This window comes from Salvelinus fontinalis, chromosome 13 (genome assembly GCF_029448725.1).
Source record: "Salvelinus fontinalis isolate EN_2023a chromosome 13, ASM2944872v1, whole genome shotgun sequence".
Lineage (NCBI taxonomy): Eukaryota > Metazoa > Chordata > Actinopteri > Salmoniformes > Salmonidae > Salvelinus > Salvelinus fontinalis.
The window spans coordinates 22,596,646-22,620,618 of NC_074677.1; the positions used below are offsets into that span (position 1 = coordinate 22,596,646).

Sequence of the window (23,973 nt, forward strand, 5' to 3'; positions counted from 1 at the left end):
TTTAACAGCTGCAGAAAATTATAATACTTTATTTTTGGAAAAATATTGCATTTCATAGTCGTTACATTGGTAAAACAATTGTTAGAATGAAGGAGAGCTTTCAAAAAACTGTCAGTAAGCTGCTAACTCTCAAATCACTTTAACAAAATGTTCAATAATACCATAAATCTGAGATACAGTAGAAAAATGCTTTAGACCCTCATTTAATCTCTCTCTTCCACGTGCACTTCTGAAAATGTACTGTACACCCACACACAGTAATGTTGACATTGCACATTATGCTAAAAACAAAGCCTAACCTACTGCAATGATTTCACAGGTCCAATGACAGGATGACTCACGAGACTTGAGGAATAACTGTAAAGGCTTGGGATACATCATCAACAATTACAAACCAGCACCCAAGCCAACTCAGGAAATGCCTGGTCTGCCTTTGGTGTACAGTAGATAACCACTGGGCACAGACCTCAGTTCAACATCTAGTTTTGATTTACATTTGGTTGAGTTGTCAACTAATGTGAATTTAACGTTAAAATCAACATTGTCATTGGATTTAGGTTAAAAGTTGATTCACTGTCATCACAGATTTTTTGGGGTTGAAATTACGTGCAAATAGTGGGTTAATGCATAACAACTGCAATGCCAGCCACATAGGCTACTGATACTGAATGCAGTATGAAAGCAAAGAGGAGTGCTCTTGTCCTACGTAAAGGGTCTATCGCATGAGACAATTATTGCATGGATCCACATCGATAGTTTTTCTGAAAGACCCTTAGGAGTGTCTATCTGCTGGTGGCAGTTAGGTCTGAGCCATGGGAGAATGATGGTGCAGTGCTGGCACGTGGATGTCTGTCTCTTCCTTGCTGTTGTCTGAGCAGTCAGAAGGCATGTAGCAGCCAGAGTCTCTGGGGCAGTTCAGGTCGGCTTTAATACTCTCAGTTGGGGACTTGGCTTCCTTGTTTAACTCTCCCTCCTTCTGACCATCACCTGGAATGGAACAGACATAGGGGCTTAGAGAGCTTATTGTGGTCTATTTAAATGTTATGTCCACAGATCTGATATGCTCCCACAATATCAGAGTTGCAGAAAAAACTGTTGTCATAGTTTCCTTTTTCTCTCAAGCACTGAAATATTATGCCTATTGTAGCTGGTATGTTTCAATATTTATGTAGGCTGTTGAATCTCTGAGTCCGAGACCTTGTTACTTTTGGTTACTGCAGCTAAAAGTGAAGTTCAAAAGATCCAAAGCGTTTGCACAAGATTGAAAAACAAGATATATGGGCGAGTGCAACACCCAAACCACAGTGGCTTCTGAAAATGACATTTCCTGTTAGTAGCTTGTCTTGTCTTGCATCACTCAATGTTATGTTTCTTGACTACCACTCAGCCTTTCCTTTCATGTCCTTCTAGCAACTGACTCTTAAGGTATTAGCAGTGTAATACATCTTCTTTATCTAGCTATGGCCAGGACAAGATGGCTGATATCCTGTAATTAACACACTGTGAGATGCACTCAATTAATGTTGTATTCTGAAGTTCACTTCTTGCCGTGATATTACTTTGTTATAATAGACAGTTTGCCAATTTAGCAGTATTGTTAATGGTTTTAAACTGTGATTGGTAACTGTTGTGAGCTGTTTGCTGTAACTGTCCTGAATTGTTCATTGTAACTCTTTTGAACCGTGTGTGGTAACTGTCCTGAATGATTGGTTGTGACTGTGTTGAATTATGTGGTAACTGTCCTGTTGTGTTCTCTGTCCTGTAAGTGGTGGTTATCCAGTTATCATTAGCCTTTTATCTGTGTCCCTGATACCACGGCCCTGATACAGCACTTCCTCCGCTGGCGGTATACCCTTCCTTATCCGCTTGACATCTAAAACCAGACCTTTGGCAATCTAAATACAGTACATATGCTTAGAAGGAATATTGATCTCCTCCACACCTACTGTTTTTGTCAGAACTAGCAGCTCTGGAGCGCCTCACCTAAGAGTTTGGATTGTTATTGGTTTAAATTGGCAATGTTGATGCCAGAAGGCCCAGGTGTTGTCTTGAGTGCCTTTGCATCCCACCTGGAAATCAAAGTAGGGAAAAGACTGCCCTGACTCACTTTGGGGTTCTTGGAGGCACTCGACGGCAGCCATCAGACGATGTCTGTGTTCAGAATCAGTCACATTGAGTTCCACCAGATGCTGCTCCTTCAGCTCCCTCAGGTCATCTACTGTCTGGTACCCATTAAGGAGCAGGGAGGAGGCATATTCCTACAACACAGAGAAACAATACCAATCGGTAAGCAAGCCATCATGTTACAACAAAAACATCTCAATCCTGTCTGTCATCACTGTGTTGACATCAGAAATGTATGGTTCTCTAAAGATGCAATTTATAGTTTTTTTTAAAGAATGCAGGAAACAAGTTTGTTTGAGAGCGATTGTTTGTGACAGCAGGTTTGAGGAGAGAGACAGAGAAGAGAGTGAGAGAGAGAGACAGTGAGAGAGCGAGAGAGAGAGTCAGTTTACCTCCAAATTGAGGCGCTCTAGGAGTTCCTGTAGCGTTTTGGGCCGGGGTCTCCTGCTCCTCCTGTGTGTCATCTTCTGAGGCGGTTCAGGAACCTTCTCTACTATGAGGTCTACGTAGATGAACTTAAAGTTCCCCACCTTGTTGTTCAGCATGCCTGTCCATATCCCCATAGGAGGTTTGCTGATGATCTCAATCACATCCCCTACCTGAAAGAAGAAATTGGCATTTTACTTGAGCAATGCAATGTATTAGGTCTACACAAGCTACTTTGCAAGACATTGGCTCTATCTCAACTGCTTAAAAATCCACGAGGATGTGCTGAAGGACAGGTTTGACAATTCAGTCAGGTGGTTCAGTCAGGTAGGTTACCTTAAGTTTGAGTGATTCAGTGTCGTAGGGACTGGGGACAAAGTCAGTGTGGACCCGGGCTTTGCCACAGAACTGGCCTGTGTAGGAAAGGGGCAGTTCCTCATCCAGCCTCAGACTGTCTCTGTTACTGGAGCCGTCTGACCCACTGGTAACCCCACCTAGGGCGCAGCACAGTTGGATTGGTAGGAGACAGACATCATGTTAGCTTCACAACAACCTTTACAAACACAGGGTCGAATGTGTTACGGTGAGCATTGTGGGTGTTGTCATACATCATGCTACATAGTGAGGTAGTTTTTTTACTCCTTAATGCGATGTCTATTCATGAGGGTTGATGCCACAGGAGGTTGGTGGCACCTTAATTGTGGAGGACAGGCCTGTGGTAATAGCTGGAGCGGAATTAGGGGAATGGTATCAAATCCATTAAACACATGGTTGTCAGTTGTTTGATGCCATTCCATTCGCACCGTTCCGGCCATTATTATGAGCCGTCCTCCCCTCAGCAGCCTCCTATGATTGATGCTGGTCTAACAGTAGTCCTGTCTAACAGTACTTAACAATTATAATATTAAGTTACAGTATGATGGTTATGGCGGTGAATTAAATATTGACAGTTTAGAATTTTGACTGTGATTATGTTTGTCAGGCATCCTTTGTTGGGTAAATCAAGGTCCAACAACATGCCTTAGCAGATGAGACTACACACTTGATTTTTATCAACTGCAGAGTAACCTAAAATTGCATTAGTAAAGAGAGAGTGAACTTGTTGAATCCAGTAAGATGTTGGCTGTGTGCTTACTGGAGGAGCTTTGTCCACTATTGAGACTGTAGAGGCTTTCCAGAGAGTGACTGGACTTTCTGTGTCCTTTTGGAAATAAATGGACGCCGTAAACAACATCCCCTTCTCCTTCTTCATCTCTCTCCGTCTCGTCGCACTACCAGTAAAAAAACAACAGAACAGGTCATGTTTTTTTTTTATTTTCTTTGCCCTCCTTTTCTCTTTATGCCGTCACTCCCCATCTCATCTCCTCTCACAGCATGGCGGTTGAGGAAGAAGGAAAGGAGAAAGCTAAACTAATCAGAGGGCCGGGTCGGGGCAGGGTTCTAAGATGTTCCGTGTGCCAAAACGGCTCAGTATCCCAGGCAGTTTGTGCAAGAACACAGAGTAGCTTCTCTCCTCTCTCTCTGAGTCCTTAATCCACACAGAGCTGCCTTGCCATTTATAACTGAGACTTGACATAGGCAGGAGCTGTGTGTAATCCCCCTATACCTGCTCCATAGGCTCTGACTGTACCTCCCTCGTTCTCTTTGTGAGAGAAGGGTTGTTTTTTTAGCTTCACAAATTACTTGGTTACCAGGTGACGTGTTAATGAGTCTTTGTCCTGTACTGACCAGTGTTTGGACATGTTGGTCTCTGGACTAAAAGCCTACCATAACTTGTTCGTCATAACTTATAATCCTCCTTTCTTTACTTCCTGATGAGCCATGCACTGTATTATTACTGTATTCTATTACCACTCTGATCACTGTATTATCATTCTGTACTATTCACTTCCAAGGTTCCTGTTCTGTTGGTTTTATATTGTTCATTTATGTGGACTTGGTCTTACTGTACATTTCCTACATATCAGCCTATACCTCTGCATTCAGACATCAACTTTCTTTTAGTTCAACTTTCATTTAACTCGTTTGGCTTTTATCAGAGGTCTGTGGCACACTGAATGTCAAAAAATACAGTTGAGTTTGGGGGGGTTGTCGGTTTTGTTTTCAATGTAAAGAAAAACTGTACAATGGTAATTGCAATGTAAAAATGTAAGTGCAATATTGATTTTGTTTAAATCGATTAATAAAATTATTCAAACTAAAAAATAAAGAAAAGAAAACACAGTTGATCTGTTTGCCACAACGTGCTTTGTCTCACTCACCATATCCTCTGACAGGGCTTTAGCGTACTGCCTGCCCATCCTCTTCCTCATCGTCAGTGAGATGGCCTTCATCTTCTTGCCTATACCTCCTGATCTGGTCTGGTCACCACTATTAACCTGCTCTCCCTCTGCAGACTGCACACATATCAACATACACTTGTTGTTACATAGTTGAAATGCTTAAACTACGATACAGCAACATAATTTAAAAAAGATGAGCCAGCCCTGCTGGCTTGAAACATGAATCAGTTTATTTTGGAAAAAGAAATACAAATCTACTAATGTTGAAACAATTAGGGCTGGGACAATAACCGTACTGTGTAACAGCCAATTATGGATGAAGACCAATCCCCCCCCCCCCCCCCCCCCCCAAAAAAAAGACGTCATAACCATTTGAAACCATTGTTTTTTTTGTGGAACAATCTGAAGATAGGACGGCCAGGCATTCATGCGGTTGAATCTGTTTCTGCGGTAACATAAACTCTTTACAATGTGATGAAACTTTGTTGCTCCTTGCTGACAAAAGCAAGGTGTTGTACCAAACAAGTCTTTGGTTGCCTAGGCAAAGCCCCCTTCACTTCAGCAGCAGCACACATGGGAATAGAATGAATAGAACGGGATTGGAATTTGACTGGTAAACTCATGGTTACATTAGCAATGGCTGCCTGGTATTGTGATGCTATAATTTCCATGGTAATGTAAACTCAGCAAAAAAAGAAATGCCCCTTTTTCAGGACCCTGTCTCTCAAAGATAATTTGTAAAAATCCAAATAACTTCACAGATCTTCTTTGTAAAGGGTTTAAACACTGTTTCCCATGATTGTTCAATGAGCCATAAACAATTAATGAACATGCACCTGTGGAACGGTCGTTAATACCAATTAAGGTCACAGTTATGAAAACTTAGGACACTAAAGAGGCCTTTCTGCTGACTCAGAAAAACCCCAATAGAAAGATGCCCAAGATTCCTGCTCATCTGCGTGAATGTACCTTAGGCATGCTGTAAGGAGGCATGAGGACTGCAGATGTGGCAAAGGCAATAAATTGCAATGTTTCGTACTGTAAGACGCCTAAAAGAGCGCTACAGGGAGACAGGATGGACAGCTGATCGTCCTCGCAGTGGCAGACCATGTGTAACAACACCTGCACAGGATAGGTACATCCGAGCATCACACCTGCGGGACAGGTACATGATGGCAACAACAACTTCCCGAGTTACACCAGAAACGCACAATCCCTCCATCAATGCTCAGACTGTCCGCAATAGGCTGAGAGAGGCTGGACTGAGGACTTGTAGGTCTGTTGTAAGGCAGGTCCTCACCAGACATCACCGGCAACAACGCCGCCTATGGGCACAAACCCACTGTCGCTGGACCAGACAGGACTGGTATAAAAGTGCTCTTCACTGACGAGTTGCGGTTTTGTCTCACCAGGGGTGATGGTCGTCGAAGGATTGAGCATTACACCGAGGCCTGTACTCTGGAGCGGGATCGATTGGGATGTGGAGGGTCCATCATGGTCTGGGGCGGTGTGTCACAACATCATCGGACTGAGCTTGTTGTCATTGCAGGCAATCTCAATGCTGTGCGTTACAGGGAAGACATCCTCCTCCCTCATGTGGTACCCTTCCTGCAGGCTCATCCTGACATTACCCTCCAGCATGACAATGCCACCAGCCATACTGCTCGTTCTGTATGTGATTTCCTGCAAGACAGGAATGTCAGTGTTCTGCCATGGCCAGCAAAGAGCCCGGATCTCAATCCCATTGAGCAGGTCTGGGACCTGTTGGATCGGAGGGTGAGGGCTAGGGCCATTCCCCCCCAGAAATGTCTGGGAACTTGCAGGTGCCTTGGTGGAAGAGTGGGGTAACATCTCACAGCAATAACTGGCAAATCTGGTGCAGTCCATGAGGAGGAGATGCACTGCAGTACTTAATGCAGCTGGTGGCCACACCAGATACTGACTGTTACTTTTGATTTTGACCCCCCCCCCCCCCCCTTATGTCTCAGTTGTTGAATCTTGTTATGTTCATTCAAATATTGACACGTTAAATTTAGCTGAAAATTAACGCAGTTGACAGTGAGAGGATGTTTCTTTTTTGCTGAGTTTGGAATGTTCATTTAATTTATGTGGCTCATGCAATGGGAATATATTTTTATTATACAACGGGTGGATATAATCCTGGATGATGATTATTTAAAAAATCGCATTCCAGCAGGTGTTCATTCCACACATTACCACCCGCTAAATCTATGACATTAAAATGCCTATTTATTCTGTTCCATCTCACTGCGCAATCCACTGTCTCATCAGTCCAGCCAGGCAATTCTCCACTATAAAAAGCATCTAGACATTATCTCCCATTTCTTTTAGACTAGCATTTGGTTTTCAACTGCGGAGATTTGTATTAACCTTGCTGTATGTCTCTCCGACATTTGCAACATTGTTAACATTTTGAAATTCGATTTTCAGCAGTCCCATAGTAATGAAGGTGTAGGGAGTCGGGACGAGACAGACAGGCAGACAGCTTTTCTCAGCTAGTCGAACTCATGAATCAGCTGGCATACTTTTTATGGATATATAAAAATGTCAATAGAAAACAGGTGAAACTAAATGAAATGCTGCTAGTTTGCAGTCTTTCCAGCTTAAGTTTGAAGTGATTGGGTTAGCTGTGTTGTTGGCTAGCTCCTCTGAACAGTGTCTTGACGAGAGAGCACATTTTCTATGCAGGCGAAATCGCGCATTATTAGCTCATTGTTATGGCTGTATCCAAATAAATGTCACTAGAAAACAGGTTAAACAAACACAAATGCAGCTACTTTTCTGTTATTCTGACTGCACTGTTTGACGTGACTGTAAGTTAGCCGTAGTTGGCTAGCTAGTATGAAAGGCATAAGAACGTTGCCAGCCAGTGTGGCAATGGAACATTTAGAAAGAACGACTGGGTCGCGTCCATAGATACAGAACAAAGACTTAACTACTCTATCAACCGAACCAATAGAACGAACGACCAGTCGGATTGGGTATCAACCTTAGATTTATGTCAGGACTATATCTTGTGGGAGGATGAAATAGTATGAATAAATTCATCAAAATAATGTTTTTTATGAAAATATGTGAATCATTATTTGAATATGTTGTTATAACTCATTGTATAAAAGTGATTATGCCCTTGAAGCCGGTGTTTGATGGATATATTGGCACGGTTTGCATTATCACCTAAGTAATGTCAGTTGAGTTTAATCAAAAAAATTACTGCACATATTGATGGGTACACTTCCTGCTATTACTTACTGCTTTGCTCCTATGGGCAGAGATACTTAGAAAGGAGAAGATATGAATCACAGTGGCCAAAAAATGGAGGCACGTATAAACGCCCCACCCAGCAGACTGTCGACCAATCGCGTTCATGTTGTGGATATGAGTCGAGAAACCTGCCTATTTTCCTCGAAAGTACGTAATGTCACGATTTCAAAGATGTACGATATTACAGAGAACAAGTTAATTATCTCACATCTCGGAAAATATTCGTAATGTTGTACTTCTTGTTCAAGTAATTCATGCTAATGCTGTTTTTTGAGTTTAGCGTCCAATTGACTCCCACTCTTGAAGGAGTGATCTCCTTGTCCCATAATCACCCATAATGCAACGCGTTGCCCATTGTCGACACATGGGAAAGGTACACAATGGGTGTTAATACGATTCGAGTGAGATTCCCCTCTTCTCAAAATGATCTCTGCTATGGGTACGCTTGCAATGGCCGCCAGTCCACACATTATGCCATCATTTGAATGGGGACCACCGTTCTAGTCATTCTATTTCTATGGCAGCACATGCGGTCATGAGCGGAGGAGAGGAGAAAATGTTGTTTTTTTTGCTATTCAAACGGCTATAACGGTGACCACGGTCATTTGGCTGACAAATAACCGTAATCCAAAATTCCATGCCGTCACATCCTTAGAAACAATTAAGAAAGTTTACAGTGTCACTTATAAGGAATTACTTGTTGAAGTAGCCGACAAAATCAGACAGATGCTTCACGTACCAAAGCACCTCCATTTTCCTCTGGCTTCACTGGGGCTGGTTGGTGTCTGAGTGAGTCAAATCGGCCAAAACTGGTGGAGCGCTGGGTGAGATGAGAGATTAACTTTACAGATTAAAACGTGTTTGGGATGGTAACAGCAGGACACATGTTGTCTGTCTGTCGTGTTTATGTTGAACTCAAAGAAGTACAATACAAACAAGTAATGTCTGTAGTAGGCCTATACCTTGTAAACCAAACATCTAATCTGGCTGTTCCTCTGGTCATGTATTTACATAGTACTGTCTGTATTACCACCAGGCTCCATTATGGCATTTTATGAGATTTCTCCTAATCTTTTTTGTGCTTATTGTGTCATGTTGCATTTGACTAAGATTGGATGTGATGATATAACTGCAGGTTCAGTTTGAACTCTACAGATGTATTTTCTAAAGCTGCCAAACCAAACCTTGTCTTTGTAGTATTGTTGTTTTGTACTACTACTACTATTGATATCATGAATATTATGAGTACTTCTGTATGGTAATGGATGAGTACTGAGTGGTGTTCAGCTTCACTACAGCTAATGAGGTTTGTATCAGTTATGGTCGGCTGTTTGCCATAAAGTGATGTAATGTAAATCTCTTATACTAAATCCAATGTAATACATTGAATATTATAGTATTTCATGTCATTCTTGTGCTCCAATTTTGTGTGTGTGTTGTATTCCTGTTATATAATAGCGTTATTGTTATGGATTTTATTATTCTAGTACATCCTGCTGTTCGCCCTTAAACCTGTCATCTGCTCATCTGCACTATGCTAATTGAAAGATAATAATCTGCATAAACGTCATAAAAAATGTGACTGTGTGAAAAGCAATGGTCCGTTGTTCACTGGCGGCCCATTAGATTAGTTTTAGTGGTCATTCTGAGGCTCTCATCCAACATCTGTTACATTAAACCCTGGCGCGTGGCCCCGCAATGATCATCTGACCGTTAGTGAACTGTGAACCTTGGCCGGCTGCAGTCACTGTTACCTACTGGGGAAAGCTAATGATTTCTAACAGAAATAATGGTCAAATAGTAAGAGCAACAAATGCTAGTATTGCTTTTATAATGAACTCAAACTTTTGAGTGAATCTTCATTTTCAATATCCTGAGTTACCGCTGTAATACAGCCTAATGTTTGGCAAATATGCTTTAGAACTTTTCCTTTTATTTTAAATTACAACAAGTACTTTAAGTTAAAAAATGTTTAAACAAAATGCCCAGCCATATAAAATGTTGTTTTTTGTTATTACAGCAGCAAATCGAAAAGCACATTTTACACAAAAAAAACAGACTTTTAAATCATCTCACCTTTGGTTTTGTCTTGCTCTTTGTGTCTTTGTTTGAGACATTTGACGGTTTCCTCTGAAGCATAGTGCTGAATCTGAATAACTGCTGGTCAGTTTTTTTGTTGTTGATAAAAAACAACTGTGCTGTTGCTTATTTGACCAATCATCATATCAACAACCTACTGTACTGCAACAGATCTGCAGAGCAGCTACATTTCCTCTACGGCAGCCAGGATGTGACTATATCTACACAGTCTGTTTATCTGTGATGAAAGACATGCATGTGTTGTACTTTTAGGTGGGAGGTGGAAAGTCTGGTCAACAAGCTACAGACACTGAATAATCCTCAGTGCACCCAGAAAGCCTCATTGATGACTGCTGGATTGGGGTTGTAATAATGTGAGTAATTCGTTTTTTGCCATAACTGCAATTTTTTAAGGTTGAAAGACTTTTCAGACTATGTCACAAACTGTTGTCTTCATAGTTTTTTTGATAGTCCACTGTAACCAGTAAAATTACTTATGAGGAAGTGGCCAAGCGACTGGTGAGCACAGGAAGGGGTGAATTACCACAAAGCCTGTATATTGCAGTTTCCGTTCTATTACCTTAATAAGCTTGTTCATTGTTAAATGAATACCAAATAGAAATTTGCCTGTGTAGGGGGAAGTGTGCCCTACAAAGAATCATTTCTCAGGAAACACCAGTCCCACAGCTTCCCACAATACCTCTGTCAGACCTGTATGTAAGCTCCTTTAAGTGAACCGTATCTTACCATGGATTCTGAGATGTCCAGATCTGTGATCGAGCGAATGACCCGTTGGTGTGAGAACACTGGCGGCGTCTGTTTGCTGTCCAGTTCCTGGACCAGACTCTCAAAGCGGTCCCAAGCTGTTGCTCGGGGCAGGGTGAAGTCAAAGCCATAGTTCCGGGGCTCGCCTGGGGGCCGGTGGCAGGTGTGGTAGGGGACATCCCAGGGTGGAGGGAATTCTGTGAGGCCCCAGTGGTGGTCGTGAACCCCAGTGCTCCAAGGTCCTTCCACAGCTTTCCCATTGGTCTCCTTAGTCTGCTGCTTCTGTGGCGATGGTGGGTCAGCCTTCGAGGACTTCTTCTCTGTCTTCTTCCCCAGCCCGATGCAGGTGATGACGGGACTGTCGTTACTGAACACAGAGTCTGCCAAGTGACCTGGACAAGAAGAGAAATAAAGGGCTTTTTAGTCCTATTCATTCATAGATACATAATTTATTCTATAAAGAACAATAAAATCATCAGCTTTCAATTGTTAATGAGAGTTGCCCCTATTATTCTAGGGTTTTGTTTTCATAGGATTTGTTGTGTATCAAGCAGGCAGGCAGCTCTGTCTTTGAATTTGGAGCCAAGGTGCATCCATTAGAACTCACAATTGCTGTCAGTCTTTCCATCATCTAGTCCCATCTGGCTTCCCTTCTTCACTTTCACTAGCCTCTGGAACCTCTTCAGCTTTCCCTTAGATTCAGCCATGTCAGCCTCCGCATCCCCAGTCTGCAGTAGAATAATATGGGTAGGGTAGGCTATCAGTGTCCATAATATCAGTGTGAATTATGTAATGCCTAGTACTCTCAAGTTGTCAAGTGACAACTTCACATGCCATGTTTTCATCTTATTTTTATTTGTCTTTAGTTTTGCACTGGTTATAGAGTCAGCAAGAAGATTAAAGTGGAGGAGTGTCTGTGATATGGCCGCCGCCACAGACAAACACCTGACGTCTCCTACACTCAGTTCACAGCCTACCTCTTCCTCACCCCAACCACCCTGACAAACCTGGCCAGCAGAGCAGTAGGTCTAACTGTACCACATGGTGCCTTCCCAGTCACCTGAGGACGTTGGTTGATCTATTAGTTGTAATTCAACTGGCGGGATGAAGGATGAGGGAATGGATGGACCGGGACATTTTTAAACCTCACCAAAATAAAATGCAAAGGTACATTTCACTCGATAATAAATAAAAAAATGTAACCTTTATTTAACTAGGCAAGTCAGTTAAGAACACATTTTTATTTACAATGACGGCCTACACCGGCCAAACCCTGATGACGCTGGGCCAATTGTGCGCAACCCAATGGGACTCCCAATCACAGCCGGTTGTGATACAGCCTGGATTCGAACCAAGGTGTCTGTAGTGACGCCTCTAGCACTGAGATGCAATGCCTTATACCGCTGCGCCACTCGGGAGCCCAATAAATACATATATGCCAGCACCAGCAACGGTTTTTGTGCCAAAATCTCAAATAGATAGAACCAAATACAGAAGAACCATATAAACGGACACAACATGTAATAACCCATGTGTGCTCACATTCCCCTTGCTGGTTTGCTGGGTATACTATATGTAGAGAAAGAAGCACAGAGAGGGCTTGCTACATCCTTTCTGGTCTCACAAACAAACATAAAGGCACATGTCCTGACACACACAAAGATCCGCATTCCACATCCAGACAAACATACTAACACACAGACCGATCCGCGTCTCACATCCAGACAAACACACTAACACAGAGAGACCGATCCGCATGCAGCTCAGGGGCCATGTGGGTGAGGGATTACCATTTCCATGCTCTGCCATCTGCACTGCATTACTAATAATTATCACTGTGCTGCTAAAGTGATTGCTGCCTGCTTGTCCCACAGGAGATTGTGCTAATGCCATAGTGCATTGTTCTTCTCTCCAATCGACAATTACTGTGTCGTCTATTGTAGCATACGGTCAGTATTTAGCACTGCATGAAACAAGAGAGTATTTCTTGTATTTCTTGTGTATATCTTTCAGATAAATACTGAAAATGTATTAAGGTACACCATCAGTTTCAATGGGCATGAGGTCTCTGGCTGCCCCTGCTGACAATAACACTCACCATGTTATGCTGATGGCTGTCAGGGGGCTCATAGTTTGGGTTCCAGGCCTCGAAGTTCACCCCCTGCATAAACAAAATAACAATACAAGTTTAATGAGTTACTTATATCCTCAATGCTTTTAGTGAAAACCAGGGTTAGGCCTAATGTTCAACATAGCACTACATAAAAGGCAATTTATATATCATTCATTACGTTGGTAAATTCATCTAAATCAGACTTAATCATACTGTTTCATGACTGTTCACAAATTTATCTCTATTCCCAAATGTATCTCAACTCACAATAGACCTACTGACTCCCAAACGTGACATGCGTGTGTATTTCTATGTGTGATCACTGAACATTTTGGCGGGATGAAGGAACCAGACACATGCAAACAAACGTGGAGCTCTCCAAATAAAATTGGAAATTGACAGAAAGTCTTAAATGAAATGAAATATTCCTAAACGTATTTCTCACAAGTGTATCGTGGTTTGTGAGCTCTGGAAACGGGTCCGCTCCAAGAATGATAATACATTCCGTGAATAATAATACATTATCCAAACACTATCGTTCTAGATTATTGAGAAATGGCGGGGATTAACGGTAAATTTAGCGGCAATCGCAGGAATTGATAAACAGATAATTCACCTTTTAATAAAACAATTAATGCACCCGAATTGGCGGGAGACAAAGAACACATTTGTGGTAGAGGATAGGAGCCTAGGGTGGACATCACCACAACCATTACCAAGTCCTTAAATATTTGGAGCTGTAGTAGGCCTAATGTAGACTACGGTGCTAATTATCGAGGGACTGTAGATTGCTTTCTCTGTATTTCAAGATGACCCAAAATGTTTACACAACCAAAAAGCTCTGTGTCAGGGGAATTCATTAGTAAAATGATTGAGCATTTCAATCAGGAAGTGATTATATCTCAAACAGAAAGTGAAAAACAACGTTTTACAGATTTATGTGTGATTGGGATGGCGTTAGAGGGGAGAATTTAGAAAAAGCCTGTCGGAAATTCAATATGTGACTTTTACCTAGAGATTATTGCATGTGTACCCAATATCCTACACTGATGAAATGAGCAAGGCCAGGTGATTTGAGCTCACCTGTTTGGGTAAATTAAGCTAATGCTGCTCATTTCAGGGGAAAAGTGTTTATCTAGTTGCCTTTGTCATTTGAAAAGTGAAGTCCAATATCTCTAATCGAATTTGTGGTATCGTGCTAGCCTACAAGTGATCTTTTGTCCAACAGTTGATGAGGATGATGATGATGATGAGGATGATGATATGTATAGTATTACCTGAGTTGTGGGCTCTTTTTCTCTTCTTTCAGAGTTCAGCTGTTCCACTCTGTCCTCTACCGCCAGCACGCTTCCCTGACAAGGACCTTGACCCATCTCTGAGGAACCACAGGCAAGAATGCAAGGTTAGACCACTTCTTTGGTACTCAGTAGGTTGTTGTCAGTAACACACACACACACACACACACACACACACACACACACACACACACACACACACACACACACACACACACACACACACACACACACACACACACACACACACACACACACACACCACAATCTTGACTTGTTTAGATGTAGATTTGCAGGTGTAGGGTTACCTACTGTAACTATGCCTCATGAACCAGAATCCAAAGGAAACTGTCTGGGCCATTTGTCTCAGCCTCAGTTTGTTTTTACAGCCAACAGACACCCTGTTTGCTCTCATTCAGCTGTCTCATTCAACATAATCCTTCTTCATAAAACACTGCGATAGGTTTTTTCCTTCCTCACTGACTTTGGAAAAGCATGGGGAGCATCAGTAGGTCTCTCTGTATCTGTCATCATTAACTAAATCCTACAAGTCTGTCTCACACACATAGTGTCTCTCTCGGGCCTTAGCAAGCATACCCTAAATGAAACATGGGGTTTATGTTCTTTGGCTGACATATGTTTCTGGCCGTTTACCTTCATTGTGATTATTCTTGATGTGAACAGAATCTTGCTTCTCTCTGGGTGACTGCCAGTAGACATTAGTGTCTGTGTTATCTGCAATAGAGGGGTCAGTGGAAGAAAACAGAGGCCATTAAGGTCTCTATATTAGTGGCAGCAAGGCTAAGAGGGAGCCAAGTGAAATCAAATAGAGTACAGAAGCCAGTAGGTCTAGCACGGCCAAGTAGGTTACTAATAGTGAGTGCAGCATTGTGTGCACACTATACAGCTCCAGATCAATTAGAGAGCAGGATCAAAGCAAAGTTAGTAAGAAGCCTGTGATTTTACGCTCACTCAAACACGTCTGAGTACGTCAAATGTATCAGTGTATTGCAATTATTTTTTTGTACTAACCTATGGTTTCATTGTCCGATGTTGACGTTGTTGGTACATGTGATCTGAAATTACAAATGAAACTAAATTCCTGTCAATGTTGAGGTTGTCTCTACAAGTTGTCTCCAGCAGAGCATTCACTCAATACGCAGACATTTTGTCAGAATGTTGTTGTTTAACCATATTAGTTAAATGTCTCTAACGGTCTATGATGATGACATATTATGGCTGGAACAACACCTCAGGAGAAGTCTGGTGCTAGGGTTGCAATATGAATACATGAAACACACAATACTAACTGGATTTTATCTTTCAACAACAATGACGTGCTTGGTAAGATTTGTCATAACACAACTGTTTGATTCACTCAAAATCAAAAATTACACAAGTAATTTCCACAGTACAATTCTACATTTTGACCCATCTCCTTGCATGCAATAGCAATGTTTTGAACAGTTTGGGTCTGTGTCATTCTGTAAACCACTAGCCTAAATAAAATTCTGGGAAATCCAAATCCAAGGTACTGTATTTCCAACAACATTCTGTGAAATGTGGCTATAAATCACATCTTTTATCTTACGTTTTAGACTTACAGTAGGTGAATACATGCAATAAATGTAAATGAGAAAGAATATTATTTATCCCAACTCTTGTCCCAATTAATCTAATCCTAATCCCACCCAACTCTCATGAAATTGCACCATAACACCTAATACACACCATTGATCTAATATCATAGTTAACACAACCACAGGCTAGCTATAGGCTCCATGTTTACACCTGTAAACATGTTTTATGTTCCACCTACGTTAGTAAATGGACTGGGCTTGCCAATTTGTTTGTGGATCTTTGGAGAGAAGTACATCTTTAAGAAAAGAGTTCCATCTTTAATTGTTTACTACAGTAAAAGTAAGTGAAGGAGATCAGGTAGACTGCTTGTAATTTGTCAAATATATAGAAAAAGACTTCAGCTTTCAGTGTGTAATTGCTTGAATTAACATTACAAATAAACATCTCTAGGAACCCCCTTGAACTTCAACCTCTATTGGGTCATTTAAAAAAATCCAATCCTCGGTCAAACCAGACTATGAACTATGACCTTGTTCCGATATGAAAATTATGTAATAGGTGCCCTCTAATGGACTTGAGCAATGGACCAAGGTCCAAACAGACAGCTCCCTGGATGCTTAGAGAGTGAAGGCCACCATGAAAGGACAGGAACATTAACGGTGGACCTGCTGAGAACTCCTGATTAACTCATTATCTCCTGGAGGTGTACAGTAAGCAGCACGCCTTAGTATCCATTTCAGGGGTTAACTAAACCCCTCACTCTTTCTTTAACCAAAGCATTTATTGACTGACAGCTTAAAACAATACAAACTTTCATACCTTCTCTTCTTCTTTTTCAAATGGGATTTGTGAGCCTCGGACAGCTCCTGGGAATAAAATAATTGTAATGTAACACTGCATTGAACTGGCACACATAATGTATTGCACAAGTAGGCCATCTCCAAATACCCTGATTAAATTTAGAGATTGATTTAGGATTACACAGAAAAGTTGGTCTTCAGGCACCCATCCAATGACCTGAAGTTTCAGCAGCAGATTGCAGTCACAGCTCACCAGCAATGTCTGACTGGTTTGTTATTGTTGGAGACTAACGTCAGTGTGTTGGAAGCTATTGGCCTGATATGAGGTATGAGCTCTACTTTAGGTCCCGCTTTATCTGGATAGTCACCTATAGATTATCTAAATATGCTCAATCTAGAAACTGCAACTGTGTTGATGTGCAACAATTTTCTAGGGTTAGGGAGTACATTAGTTAGTGTATTGATATTTTGTTAAATATTTGGTAGAACTCACTGTGGGTATACATGGATCTGAGCCTCTCCACTTAGTCCTGTCCCTCAGAGAAGGGCTGCTGTGTCGGCTGTTGTGTCGACTGGGAACTCTACAACTGTGTTCTTGGATGACTGGGTGTTTGTTGAGAGCAGGCTCATACAGGCTGTCCGTCGAGCCCTCCTAGACCAGAGGAAAGAGAGCAACATGATCAGGGACAAGAAAGACATAAAACAGTATAAACACATTGAATGCTGTGGTTTACAGCAGGGATTCTCAAACTTTTGGGAGTCGAGGACATCTTTTGTGATAGCAAATTCACCAGGGACCCCCTAATAACTCGAGCGAAAGAAAATTAGCATACAAAGAGGTTTATTATGACTTCGGCAGTGCATGGCCGAACAAACCAAGTTTCGGTCCTTGGGAAGTAACATTTTAAAGTCCCACCTCTTTGCATCAGAGAGAGAATTTTGCAGAGAGATTTTTTTTTTCAGCTTTAAAGATGATATCCTGCGATTCTACACATTTTGCCATGAGACAGGGAGATAATTTTGCCATTTTAAAGCTTAAATCACAGTGTATTTATGTAAAACAAAAAGTAAATTAAACTTTTTTGGGGAATACAAGAAGTATTAAGTTGACAAATGTATAATGGAGTACTATGGATACCAATATCCCTTTGAGCCTCCCAGGCCCATGTTGCCCAGGGTTATGAAGATATATTATAGATGTATTGTATTGTATTACACCCACTAAATTTATTCCACAGATCCCTTGGCCAGAATTTGTTACATCAGTTGTTAGTGATATTAATGTAAAAAAATTATAATGTTCATTATTTTATTTATTTTTATATTTTGTATATTTTGAGATCTGGCCGCAGACCCCCTGCAGTACCTCGGCGGACCCCAGTTTGAGAACCCCTGCTTTGTGTTCTCAATAGACTATTCCATAGGGTATTGTTTATATACTCAATCATCAAAATTCATGCTCTGCCAAGTTTCGTGACTTGTTACTGTGTTATCTTGGTTGTCATAAGCATGAGGTGATGAAAGAAAACAGTCAAATCTTTAAGTTGCAGTGCCATACTTTTTCTTTCTGATCTTAACACACAAGCCATTTCACCAAGTTCACTGTCTAGTTGCAAGTTCTATAAGTGTTATTTGGATAGGAATGACATGCTGGATTCTTCCAATCAGGGGGAATGCGGCTAGCCAGGTCAGATTAGGAGACTTGATAAAATACATCTGATTACAGTATGACACACAGTAAGACACGGTCCTTCTGACCTTTGACCCTTGAGTGGGTTTGAGCACTACTTTAGTACTATAATTTTTGTATTCATATTCGGGGTTGGTTAGTCTCGGAAACTCCTAAAGTCTGTTATGAATCCCTATGGTGTGCTAAACCAACCTAGTTACCTGTGTCTTAAATCCTACCTTGGGTTACAGTCAGACCTGCTGTAAAAGTCAAGTTCTGAAGTGTGTAGTGTACATAACATGCCAACAACAAATGAAGTAGCTGCATTGACACTTTACACAGTGAGCATGGGGGATTAAATGTTGACTCTGGGGTGATTACTTTGGCCTAATCCATGAATAGGACATGTTCCTCTCTACATAACCTGGTGATCCGTGATCTGTTCTATGGAGCTCCATGTCGACCACATTCACCCAGTAATCCCAAACAGGCTAAAAACATTTATGCAAAAAACATGAACTTTTTCTTATTTTTAAAGGTATTTTAAATTTTACATCTAATGTCCATTCTATAAAAAAATGTAATGTTTTTTTTCTTAAATGTGGGCTATTGTTACAGGTTGCTAACCAGTTTTGGGAGACTCATCCAGGATGTGTATAGGGAAAATGGACACTCTAACTGTGTCCTAACCACTTTCATAACCCCCCTATGTCAACAGTATTCAAAGAATACTATTTTAAACTTTTCTTCAAAGTTCAAGTTACATTACAAAGGAAATGTTAAATTCAAAGCATCATACTGTCGTCTTGCTTGACTCTTTGTCAACCTCTAAAAGTATGTATTTGAATAGAAACCTACTTTGTCAAAGATACATGGTATTTTAGGACCAATTAATAAAACATTTGCCGCTTCATCAATTCAGAACATTGAATCCTCCTATTAAAATGATCTGTCAGCTCTAAAACCTGATGTGACAAACAACTACAATACACAAATGTCTTTCGATAACTTTCTAAAGCATAGTACAAGTGAAAGCTCAATCTCCTTTATGTCTCCTTCTGAGAGAGTCCTTGTCAGATCCCTGTCAACAGCAATGACATCTCTGTGCTACCTATCCTTTCCCTGACTGACCAATCTGCCAGATTATGAGAGGGACTGGACAGGGAACGCAGAGACAAGACAGTCTATCCTGGCGATGTGGTCAATTACATTTTAATTCATTAAATTCAGGAAGTTAACATCCACAACCCTGTCTGAGATGTAGAGTTTTTGAGACACCAAAAAAAATATTAAAAATACAAGAAAGAGAAGGTTCATTAAAGCAAGCGTGTGTCTTACCAGAGAGAAGCAGAATAGGTTCATATTTCAGATGCTGTGCCTCCCTCCACCTCTGGCCACAGACAATGGAAAACAGTAGAGACAAGCTGACTGCTGGGGACTCCAGGACACACAAACACACACATGCACACACACACCCACAAACACACACCCCTATATACACATGCCCAAACACACAGCTCTGCAGGCTGTCTACAGCCCTGCGGCTTAGTACCAGTTTAAAATCCCTCTCATAATCCAATAGAAGCAGTGAACCATTACTGTCCAAGACAACCCTCACAAACAGGCCAGGCCGGCCACCCATAATCACACTCTCAGCAGGCAGGCGCTGGCTCAGGCTGGCTAACTGCACACAACAAACAGTGCTACAGCTCACGCTGCTTTTGTTATGGGATGTTTTTGTCATTACTGGGATTTTGACGTGATGGGGTTGTGATCTTTTAGTCAGGCTTTAGTGATATATGTGATATAAGTGTTAAGAGGGTTACTTTTGCCAATTCATTATTTTTTATTATTCCTGAGTGAACACTTAGCAAAGTTATTTTATTCATAAATTACATTTGACAATTTATAGAAAAAAAAACTGTATTTACATTTGTTGCAATATTATACCCTTCTTGAGGGCACAAAACATTTAAATAATCAAGAAAATATTTTCCCCACCCAAACATTGCAGGCCTGTTAATTTTTTAAAACATTTTAAGTTAATTGGTATGTGTTTGTGACTGGGCAAACCCAGATATTAAATCCATCTTTTGTATAATCTCTTATAAACCCTGATGTTAATTCTTCATGTTTAGATTTCAGTTGTTCAATAGTTATAGTGGACAATGTTAGCAGACACACGCAGCAGACATGTCATGCACTACACTGAATATAAAACGAAACAACAACATAAAAAACTAAAAGCATAAGATATGATACCACCATTTTCAATCCACTCAGATAAACAGATAAACTGTCCACATCTTTGTTAAACAAATCCCGTCAATCTCTAAATACAATTGTCAGCATTAAAGTGATATTATTTCTCCATTCCAAGGACAGATATGACACATATCTGTTTTCAATCACTAGGCTATATGGCTCATTTACTCTAAGCAGAGGTTCCGTAGAGGATTGCCCTCAGAAAAATAACATTATTCTTATTATTCTTAGGCGCAGGGTTAATCCTCTGTGAATCCTTCCTCTCCCTGTCCTCTACTGTACTTCTGCTCCATCACTAACAACTTCAGCACATTTCTCTATTCCTGGGCAAATGTGTGTTGAATTTCTGGTCTGCATCCCTCCTATTCTCTTGTCCACATCTGCCTCAAGTCACTGTCTTCTCAGGCAAGGGAATGGGTGTACAGTATATGTTGTCAGACCTATTTGAACCCAGATCTGTCTGCTGTATTTGTTTACAGGACATCTACTCTGGCCATCACTCACCCCTTTGTCTTTAATCCAGACATTAACACCATTTTTCATCTGGCTATGACAGGGTCACTGCAACAGAATTAGGTCTGAAATATTTAAAACAACATGTCTTGCTGTCAGCACTGATAACACATACACTGAGTTTACAAAACATTAAGAGCACCTGCTATTTCCTTGACATAGGCTGACCAGGTGAATCCAGGTGAAAGCTATGATCCCTTATTGATGTCACTTGTTAAATGTACTTCAATCAGTATAGATGAAGGGGAAGAGACAGGTTAAAGAAGGATTTTTAAGCCTTGAGACAATTGAGACATGGATTGTGTATGTGTGCCATTCAGAAGGTGAATGGGCAAGACAAAATATTTAAGAGCCTTTGAATGGGGTGTGGTGGTAGGCTCCAGGCGCCCTGGTTTGTGTCAAGAACTGCAACGCTGCTGCATTTTTCAAGCTCAACAGTTTCCCGTGTGTATCAAGAATGGTCCACCACCCAAAGGACATTCAGCCAACTTGACACAACTGTGGGAAGCAACGGAGTCAACGTACTGTAGGCCAGCATCCCTGTAGAATGCTTTTGACACCTAGTAGAGTTCATGCCCCAACGAATTGAGGCTGTCCTGATGGAAAAAGGGGGGGTGCAACTCAATATTAGGATGGTGTCCTTAATATTTTGTACACTCACTGTATCTGTATGATAACCCAGCAAAACGGGAACATACCCAGAAGATTAGCTAAGATTCCCATTAAGTTCTAGATAGGGTATTTTCTAACATTTGGATGATAACATCACAAAAACATACCAATAATGTTTTTGATAATGATTTTTATTTATTTATTTGTTTTATCTCTTAAAGGAAATGTCCTTGGAATGTTCTCCTACCATTCACAATCAGGATGCATAAAAACATTCCTTTGATGTTGCAAGAATTTTGATAGAACAGCCTTTCTGAGTTCTTTAAAGGTTCCCAGAACATTAAATTACAGTGCCTTCAGAAAGTATTCATACCCGTTGACCTTTTCCAGATATTGTTGTGTTACAGCCTGAATTAGAAATGGATTAAGTATGTTTTTCTCTCTCACCCATCTCCACACAATACCCGATAATGACAAAGTGAAAACATGTTTTTATACATTTTTGCAAATGTATTGAAAATGAAATACAGAAATATCTCATCTACATTGCTATTAACACCCCTGAGTCAATATATTTTAAAATCGCCTTTGGCAGTGATTACAGCTGTGAGTCTTTCTGGGTACAGTAAGTCTCTAAGAGCTTTGCACACCTGGATTGTACATTATTTTCACATTATTCTTGAAAAGATTCTTCAAGCTCTGTCAAGTTGTTTGCTAATCATTGCTAGACAGCCATTTTCAAGTTTTTCCATAGATTTTCAAGCCTATTTAAGTCAAAACTGTAACTAGGCCACTCAGGAACATTCAATTTCGTCTTGGTAAGCATCTTCAGTGTATATTTGGCCTTGTGCTTTATGTTATTGTCCTGCTGAAAGGTGAATTTGTCTCCCAGTGTCTGTTGGAAAGCAAACGGAACCAGGTTTTCCTCTCTGATTTTGCCTGTGCTTAGCTCTATTCTGTTTATTTTTATCCCAAAAAAAACTCCCTTGCCGATGACAAGCATACCCATAACATGATGCAGCCACCACCGTGCTTGAAAATATGAAGAGTGGCATTCAGTGATGTGTTGTGTTGGATTTGCCCGAAGCGTAAAGATTTGTATTCAGGACAAAAAGTTAATTTCTTTGCCACATTTTTTGCGTTTTTTACTTTAGTGCCTTATTGCAAACAGGATGCATGTTTTGGAATATTTTTATTCTGTACAGACTTCCTTCTTTTCACTCTGTCATTTCGGTTAGTATTGTGGAGTAACTACAATGTTGTTGATCCATCCTCAGTTTTCTCCTATCACAACCATTAAACTCTGCAACTGTTTAAGTCACCATTGGCCTCATGGTGAAATCTTTGAACAGTTTCCTTCCTCTCCGGCACCTGAATTAGGAAGGACGCCTGTATCTTTGTAGAGACTGGGTGTAACTTCATCAAAGGGATATTTAATGTGTGCTTTTTTATTTTTACCCATCTACCAATAGGTGACCTTCTGTGCAAGGCATTGGAAACCTCCCTGGTCTTTGTGGTTGAATCTGTGTTTGAAATTCACTGTTCGAATGAGTAACCTTACAGCCAATTGTATGTGTGGGGTACAGAGATTAGGTAGACATTCAAAAATCATGTTAAACACTATTATTGCACACAGAGTCCACGCAACTTATTATGTGACTTGCTAAGCAATTTTTTCCTCCTGAACTTTAGACTTGCCATAACAAAGGAGTTGAATACTTATTGACTCAAGACATTTCAACTCTTAAATTTTGTATTAATTTGTAAACATTTCTAATAACATAATTCCACTTTGACATTATGGGGCATTGTGTGTAGGCCAGTGACACAAAATCGCAATTTAATCCATTTTAAATTCAGGCTGTAACATTAGAAATTCCATGCTTCTTTTTTAGCCTTCTACATAACTAACCCAGGGAAATACTGGTAAGTGGGTTATTCACCATCACTCACCCATCGTCTTTATATGCTGCATACTTCTGGGCCCATATTTACAAGGTACTTTTCAGATAACGAAAAATAAGACAGGGGCGACCAAAAGTTGGAATTATATTAGGTGTGTTTTTTAACAGTCAACTTTTACACAATGTTAAAGCATTTTACAGTTAGTCTAAATTTGCATTTCTGACTGGATTTATAAATCTGGATGAAATCAAGACATCCT

At 40.7% G+C, this 23,973-nt stretch overlaps 2 protein-coding genes and 1 long non-coding RNA gene across 4 annotated transcripts in view; 1 reads left to right on the plus strand and 2 right to left on the minus strand.

The window, feature by feature from the left end:
* Positions 1-13: 13 nt before the first annotated feature.
* On the minus strand, positions 14-10,432 carry samsn1b (SAM domain, SH3 domain and nuclear localisation signals 1b). Of its 2 annotated transcripts, XM_055942086.1 has the most exons (8): positions 10,194-10,431; positions 8,857-8,937; positions 4,812-4,946; positions 3,686-3,821; positions 2,887-3,044; positions 2,517-2,723; positions 2,108-2,258; positions 14-987 (listed from the first exon to the last, which is right to left on the minus strand). In XM_055942086.1, exons 1-8 carry the CDS (start codon positions 10,254-10,256, stop codon positions 800-802), a joined length of 1,119 nt encoding a protein of 372 aa, XP_055798061.1. In that variant the 5' UTR covers positions 10,257-10,431; the 3' UTR covers positions 14-799. The 2 variants fall into 2 exon arrangements, with proteins under 2 accessions (XP_055798061.1, XP_055798062.1); XM_055942087.1 differs by lacking the exon at positions 8,857-8,937 and having other exon boundaries at positions 10,194-10,432.
* Positions 10,433-10,478: 46 nt separating this feature from the next.
* The window catches only part of nrip1b (nuclear receptor interacting protein 1b), a 142,496-nt gene continuing 129,001 nt past the window's right edge, over positions 10,479-23,973 (plus strand). Inside the window, exons 1-3 of the mRNA XM_055942068.1 lie at positions 10,479-10,570; positions 11,828-12,128; positions 14,384-14,476. The gene's annotated coding sequence lies outside the window, so the exon portion shown is untranslated. The remainder of the gene's footprint in view (positions 10,571-11,827; positions 12,129-14,383; positions 14,477-23,973) is intronic.
* LOC129868269 (uncharacterized) lies at positions 16,770-19,858 on the minus strand. Its single transcript, XR_008761740.1, has 3 exons — positions 19,758-19,858; positions 17,244-17,402; positions 16,770-16,816 (listed from the first exon to the last, which is right to left on the minus strand). It is a non-coding gene; the product is annotated as an uncharacterized LOC129868269 (long non-coding RNA).